The 8,128-nt window shown below is 39.2% G+C and overlaps 1 protein-coding gene across 2 annotated transcripts in view; it reads right to left on the bottom strand.

Moving 5' to 3' along the window:
• Window positions 1-7,447, bottom strand: part of LOC108715727 (neuronal-specific septin-3) — a 29,007-nt gene extending 21,560 nt beyond the window's left edge. For both annotated transcript variants that reach the window (XM_041561590.1, XM_018261143.2), the window contains exons 1-2: window positions 7,343-7,447; window positions 752-943 (exon numbers count right to left, since the gene is read on the bottom strand). In XM_041561590.1, the coding sequence (XP_041417524.1) occupies window positions 752-943; window positions 7,343-7,352 (202 nt within the window). In that variant the 5' untranslated portion in view covers window positions 7,353-7,447. The remainder of the gene's footprint in view (window positions 1-751; window positions 944-7,342) is intronic.
• Between the last annotated feature and the right edge of the window lie 681 nt (window positions 7,448-8,128).

The following is an 8,128-nucleotide window of genomic DNA, read 5'->3' on the forward strand; positions in this document are numbered from 1 at the left end:
GGATAAGGGACCTGCTTGCCTACCATTTCAAAAGCTAATCTTCCCAAATGTCCCAAAGCCTTCTCTAGGATACAGCTGATTCTTTTGTAGTCCATTATGATATTAATATTTGGCCTGTAAGCATGTTGTGTAGTAGGTAATTGGACCAAACATTGTGGATGGTGGACAGCACTGTTTTAAGCTGTGTACTTGGCAGTACAGGACTGTGAATTCCATAAAAGTTTAGCATGCACCCACTTGAAAAAAACAAGTCAGTACTATGTGTAATGATTGTTTTTTATTTATTAAAGTCCGAATGTCAAAAATCTAAAAAAATTAAATTTTTTTTATAAAATCTGAATTTTTAGTGGGAAAAAAAACCTTTTTTTCCTGGAATTTACTGAGGGTGTTAAAAGTCAGAATAAAAAAAGTACTCCAACTCAGACCTGCTGAGTTCATGTAGAATTCAATGGGAGAAGTCACAAAGATATCCTGATCTGCGCTGTATTTCGTGCAATAATCCGAAGATTTTGTGGTTTTCGGGCGTCAAATCCGAAAAAGTTGTATGATTCAAATTTTTTCATGAGTTTTTTTTTTCGAGTTTTTTCAAGCACAGCAAATTTTCGGAAAAATGTATTGACAAATAAGGGAGAAAAAACCAGTGCGGATTTGGTCGGAGAAGCTTTCAGAAAATGAGATATTTTCGGATTTTGATAAATAACCCCCAATGTGTTATTTTTCCCTCATACATTCATGGCTGGGGGACACTTACCAACAACCATAATATTGAAATCGAAGCCGGTTTTCATTGTTTTCTTACGCATCTGCTCAATAATTGTGTCTATGCCAATGTAACCCAAAAGGTTGGGGTTCTTGCCCACTGGCTTCATGGGCACTGCTGGTTTGGGCCGAGTTTCTGGGACAAGTTCCGACATAACTGCTTCTGTTTTGTTGTCTGCTGGTCCTACCAAGGAAAAAATAAGGTTTTGATTAATTGAATATAAAACTGTTGTATCTTATATCATTGTTAGACTGCTATTACCTTTTTTTTCCATTTATTAAGACTTCTTAATAAATCTGTGTCAGCTAGGTATCCAATAAGCACAGAGCTGATTATTTTATGGAGGACATTATGGACACCCCAGCTATTTAGGCTTTTATTATTATTATGAGATGAGATAAATTATGAGATGGGATGGATTGCTGCTCTTTCAATTAAGCCCGTCTGGAGTGAGAAAAGGTTTTACAATCCTAACATAGAATATTCGACTTAAAACTGATGAACCCTGGAATAAATCTTGCATCCAAATCTGAAAATACTGGTCTTCATTAACTTTCTGTGTTCATAGAGGGTTTTTGAATTATGATTTGGATAATTTTGGTGCTAACAAGACATACAAAACAACAAGCATGCAATTTGAAGTTGAGATATCAGGCAAATAGCCATTAAAAATATATTGTACCAAAAGAATTAGACCTGAACTCCATACGATATTAAAAAAGGCAATATGAGTGCATCATGAGTTCAATGAATATAACTTGTTCTAAACATCTCTTAGGGGCAGGTTTACTAAAGGGCGAATTGTCGCCAGCAACCGCTTCGCACCCATCGCTACACTTCACCAGGTGCAAATGCGTTCAGACTCCACTAAAATGTGGAGTTTCATCGTGGGTGCCAAACGCTGGCGACTTTTTGCTAGCATTACTTTGATAGTGACGATGCGCTAGTGTTCATTTCTGCCTAGCGAAACTTCGCTAGTGATCTTGCACTCAGGTCAATTTCCATAGGGCGGGAAATTGAAAGTTGTAGTTGAAAGTTATGTTAAATGTTGGTGCATATACTTACAAATTACACTTTTTAAAACACATGTCCAGAGAACCTTAAAGGGATACTGTCATGGAAAAACATGTTTTTTTCAAAAAATCTGTTAATAGTGCTACTCCAGCAGACTTCTCCACTGAAATCCAATTTTTAAAAGAGCAAACAGATTTTTTTATATTCACTTTTGAAATCTGACATGGGGCTAGACATATTGTTAGATTCCCAGCTGCCCCCAGTCATGTGACTTGTGCCTGCACTTTAGGATGGAACTACTTTCTGGCAGGCTGTTATCTTTCCTACTAAATGTAACTGAATCAGTCTCAGTGGCTTTTGCTATTGAGTGTTGTTCTTATATCTACCAGGCAGCTGTTATCTTGTGTTAGGGAGTTGCTATCTGGTTACCTTCCCATTGTTCTTTGGTTAGACTGCTGGGGGGGGGGTGAAAGGGAGGGGGTGATTTTACTCCAACTTGCAGTACCGCAGTAAAGAGTGACTGAAGTTTATCAGAGCACAAGTCACATGACTGGGAGCAGCTGGGAAACTGACAATATGTCTAGCCCCATGTCAGATTTCAAAACTGAATATAAAAAAATCTGTTTGCTCTTTTGAAAAATACATTTCAGTGCAGAATTCTGCTGGAGCAGCTCTATCTATATATCTAGCTATCTATTAACTGATGTGTTTTCCTATGACAGTATCCCTTTAATAAAGACAATAGAGTTATTCTTATGCCCTTCACATGTGCCCACTGTAAAATTAATGTTCCACATGTTTTCAAATGTATGGGGAAAATCGGTTACCCAAAAAAGGCTTATGTTAAGTCTTTTGCAGGCAATCAGGCTGAAAAAGGGAAAAGACGCCAGTGTTTTTTGGACTTTGATGCATTTTCGGCTCACAGAATATAATGTAAGTGACAGAAGATTGAGGAAGATCTAGCTACTTTAATGCACTTTGCCTGGTCTTTACTCTGTAAAGGATACAATATAAATAATAATAATAATAGCATACTATTGCTTTATTCACAAAAGTGTATGTTTTTTTATGTTTTTAATTGAACAGGGCAAATGGGGAAATGCAGGAATCCATTTTCAGGGGCAATATCTGTGCACTGGTATTTTGGATATCTATCTCTCAAGGACCCAGGGCCAGATTTATCCCTAGGTCACATGATCCTAGTGCCCGTCTGCCTTTACGCTTGTAAACACCCGCAAGCGTGTGTGTTGTGGGTCCCCAGTTCTCCTTAGAATAGAGCTGGGTGGCATTCTACTCCAATATGGAGTAGTTATAGTTTCCCTGTATATCAGGCAAACAGGCAAAAAGTATGACACAGTGTGTGGGGTTTTTTTTGCATTTGCCATTTTGTACATTTATACCACAGCAAGATAGGCAGAAGTTTAAAAGAAATAAATTGTAGCTAAAGCAGCAAAGCCAACAACATCAAAGTACTTCTGAAAATATGTAAAACTGTATGAAAGCCGTATCTCCTATCTAGCATAAAATAAGACAATGACCAGTGGCATAACTACTGTCCCCACTACTGTCTTACTATAGTCCCCCCTGCGAAAAAATCTTCTTAAGGGCCCGGAATACAGAGCTCCCCACCCAACCCCTGCCCTCCCACCCAATCCCCGCCTCCCACCCAATCCCCGCCTCCCACCAGGCCCAGACTGGCAATCTGTGGGTTCTGGCAAATGCCAGAGGGGCTGCTATAAGGTCCCATAGAAAGTCAGTATTTAGTGGGCTGGTGGTAGCTGTTTGGGCCTCTATGTGGGCTGATTCGGCCTCTGTGTACCTGAAATGCCAGGGCCTATTTTAATTCACAGTCCGGACGTGCCTCCCACGACCCCCTTCCCGCTGTCTGTACGCCTTCTCTGATCGCTGGTAAGAGAGGGGAAATTCTTTAGCGCTATAGACTGCGAGGTCTGCTTCCTCTATAGTTACGCCGCTGACCATGATTTACAACTTTGAACTGGCTTAGAATAAAAGCACAGCATAAGGAAAATATCTATGTAAACACCAACCAAACCTGACTTTATGTATCCGTAATATTTTAATGCAAAACAAAGAAATAAAATGTCACAGCGAAACAGATATTTGACATTAATCTGTCAAATATCTTTTATCCGAAAACAGGCTGGGTAAAGTTTCCATTAAAGGAAAAATATACCCCCAAAATTAATACTTAAGCAACAGCAGTGGCGGAACTACCGGGGGAGCAGGGTAGTCCGTGCGCCACTGAGAAATGCGGGCAAATGCGGCCGTACGGAGGGAGGCGGGCCCGGCTGCACGTCACGCACCAGGGCCCGCCCCCCTCTAGGATCGCTACTGAGCAACAGATTTATTTCAGAGTTTATTTCATATTAAGTGGCATATTAAAGAATCTTACCAAACTGGTATATATATTTAAGTAAATATTGCCTTGAACCACCATTTCGTTATGGTCTGTGTGCTGCCTCAAAGATCACCTGAACAGAAATACTACAATTCTAACTGTAACAGGAAGAAATGTGGGAAGCAAAAGACAGAACTCTGTCTTTTAATTCGCTCATGTGTAGGGATGTAGCGAACTGTTCGCCGGCGAACTTGTTCGCGCGAACTTCGACCGTTCGCGTCCGCCGAATGTTCGCGAACGTCGCACGACGTTCGCATTTTGCGTTCGCGTTCGATTCGAATACAAATCGTTCGACCATTCGAATTCCTTCGACCGCTAAAAATCGAACGATTTCCATTCGTTCGAACGATTGTAAGCATTCGATCGAATGAAAAGCATTTGATCGAATGCTTCGATCGTTCGATTCGAATGAAAATCGTTCGATCGAACGATTAAAATCCTTCGATCGTTCGAATCGAGCGATTTTATCCGGTGTTCGAAGTTCGCGAACTGTTCGCGAACGTTCGCATTTTTTGCCGGTGTTCGCGAACGGCGTTCACGAACACCAAATCAGCAGTTCGCTACATCCCTACTCATGTGACCTAACATGTATGGTTTGTTTGTGTGCACCGTGAATCCTAAGATCCCAGGGGGCAGCCCTTATTTTTTAAAATGGCAATTTTCTATTTTTGATTACCCCATGGCACATACATCTAAAAAAGTATATTATTATAAAAATGGTTTATTTACATGAAGTAGGGTTTTACACATGAGCTGTTTTATGCAATATATTTTTAGAGAGACCTACGTTGTTCGGGGGTATAGTTTTCCTTTAAATAAATTCTTGTAAATCCGCAATTCAAAGTGTCATTTGTGTAAAATTTAAACCACAAACTTGGACAGGACCATCAATCCCAATACTGTGCACTGTATGTTTTCTTGATATATTCTAAGCCAAATAAGTGTATTATACAGCAAGAAACAGGCCCTGGAGCTTTTGTCCTTTGTCCTTTTGTCCTCTTGCTCCAGTTTCTGCATTTCAGACACAAATTGTACTATGTGAAAGCATATTTCTGTCATCAGGGGGGGGGGGATGCTGCCAAATCATAACAGTGTGATATAATAAAATGTTTTGCTTATATATAAACGGACAGACATATTCACAGAAATATTTTTAACTGATATTCCAGCTATCAAGTATCAGACTGTTTAAATAAAATTTGCAAACTCTGATATGGTATTAAAATAATGTGTAAATAGTTTGACCTCATTATTATAGAACAAACTAGGTCACACCACCATGCACCTAAATATCTAGCACAGGCATGAAACAAACGCCCCTCAAAAGAATTATTAGATATTAATATACATGAAGGAGCTGTGGGACTGGTATCTAAACCAAAATAGAAGTATTTGATAACCAGCACAGTCTTGAATTCTGTTGAAATACAGTCTGTTTCCTGCTGCCCACTCTTTTGTTCAACAATCCCATCTGTTTTTAGAGAATGCACAATTATTCAAATTCGCGTCATCAACGTAGATGCTGTTTTAAACTTCATAAAAACATTATTGAAATTAATCTCCCATCGAGAAAAAACAGCAACAAAAGCTATACTGTATAAAGTGGATAGTTTATGGGCTAATAGTGCCAGAGGAAATACCATATGTTTATGACATTATAGACATGGTGGGCAAAGCCTGTCTTTTACAGGCACATAAGTTGAAACACATATAAAGTTCTTGTAAATTGCTTGCAAGGCTGCCAACTACATGCTAATAAATATGAGAAATGCATGAAGGCCACTCTTCTTCATAGAGTTTATATTTTTATACCAACATCAGCTGTTGTTTGTTACACTGTTAAAGCAATAACAGATGCTGATTGTTTTTAAGGATTAGCTTGAGATATTCAGACAAAATGCCTCCCCATGGAACTATGAATCCACTAGTTCCTTTGACCTCTGTCTGTCGCCCTTCCTATGTTAGACTGAATTGCTGTGACTCTTCATTGTGCCTCTGCAGATGACTTTCTCAGTGTTCTGTTGAATGGTATAAGGCAGTTGCTTGCTGTCTGATTCCCTCTGTCACATTATATCCAAAATGCTTCTCTCTGTATTAGAAAGATACCTTTCTCTTTGCTTGACTCTGTCTAACTCTGTCACATCAGAATTTTTTTTAAATCAGTAGCAGGAGGCACCCTTTCAGTTTAATTTCCTCTGTCACATTTAGTATCTACGCTGCTTTTCCTGATAGGTGGTGCTGATGTGGATCTGGCCCACAGTGTCTCATCACATCACAACATCACACATCGCATAACAATCATCCTATCACAAATATTGCCTTGTTTTCATCATATCTTCGGGGGTCCTGTCTACAGAATGAAGCCCTTCACGTCTCTTTCAATCACATTCTGTCCAATCTCTGATCTTTGGGTCTGTCTGCCTTGGTCACATTGCATCCAAAGAACTGCTTTGTCTAGTTTTCGGATCTTGTCTTTGTCTTTCTGTCTTCCCCTGGCATGTCAAATCCTGAGGGCTCCATGCTGCTCAGTACCATCTCCATTTGCCTTATATTCTCATTTTCAAAACAGCATTATTATGTTGTATATACAGAGTATCCTATCTATCTATCTATCTATCTATCTATCTATCTATCTATCTATCTATCTATCTATCTATCTATCTATCCATCCATCTATCATCTATCTATCTATCTATCTATCTATCTATCTATCTATCTATCTATCTATCTATCTATCTATACATCCATCATCTATCTATCTACCCTGTTTAAAACATATTTTTCCTGTGCTTTATACTCTCTCTAACCTCTGTACCCCCTGATTATTACTTCCCCTCTTTCTCCCTTATATTATTATTATTATAAACATTTGTCTCCATGGAAATTATATCCCACCTTTCTATTTTTATCTTCACTGTCTCCATTCTCCTTTAAGCCTCATTCTCTCCCTTATCTTCACCACCTGCCTTTGGTTCTTTGTATTTCTCTCTTTGTCTTTCACATTCCTCCTCCTGTCTCCCTGTGATCCATACAGTTCTGCTTCAATAAAATAAACATTAGCAGTAAGCATTATTCCTCAGTGACGTTGTTAGAATGTAGTTGGCATCATGCACCCCTTTAGCTGGCTGCATTTGCACACAGGCCCTTACCTTTAAACATCAGTCCTGTGTGTTCAGCGTTGGTGCTGGCTGTCTCTTTCTCTCCCTCCTTTGATCTCTCTTCCCTCCCCTGCCTCCCCTCCCCTACTCTCCAGCTCAGGCAGAGATGCTGCTGCTTTGTTCACGTGACATGAATTTTGAGCATCCCAACGGATTCCCTACAAATGCTCAAAGACAGGAGGGGATGAAGGGGAGAGCAGGGGATGCTGAGAGACAAGGAAGTCATTTGGGGTAGTGTAGCAGGGTCAGAGGGAAGATTGTTTATGTGGGGCCTTTGACATAGGATACTGAAAGGAGTCGGAGAAATGTGTCAAGCTATATGGCCATATATGATCCTGATACAAATCTATAAAGAAATAGAAGCTGGGCAAAATGTACTAAGAGGATAAGAAAAGATTGAAGATTATATTAATCTGTAGAGAGTACAGGTATGGGACCTGTTATCCAGAATGCTCGGGACCTGGGGTTTTCCAGATAAGAGGTCTTCTGTAATTTGGATCTCCATACTAAAATACTAAAAAAATCTTTTACACATTAATTAAACCAAATAGGATGGTTTCCCCTTCAACAAGGATTAATTACAGTACAGGTATTAGACCTATTATCCAGAATGCTCAGGACAGTGGTTTTCTTTCTGTAATTTGGATTGTCATACCTTGAGTCTACAAGAAAATCATGTAAACAATAAAAAAAAATCTAATAATCTAATCTGCTTCCAATAAGGATTAATTATATCTTAGTTTGGATCAAGTACAAGGTACTATTTTATTATTACAG

This window comes from Xenopus laevis, chromosome 4S, assembly GCF_017654675.1.
Source record: "Xenopus laevis strain J_2021 chromosome 4S, Xenopus_laevis_v10.1, whole genome shotgun sequence".
NCBI lineage: Eukaryota > Metazoa > Chordata > Amphibia > Anura > Pipidae > Xenopus > Xenopus laevis.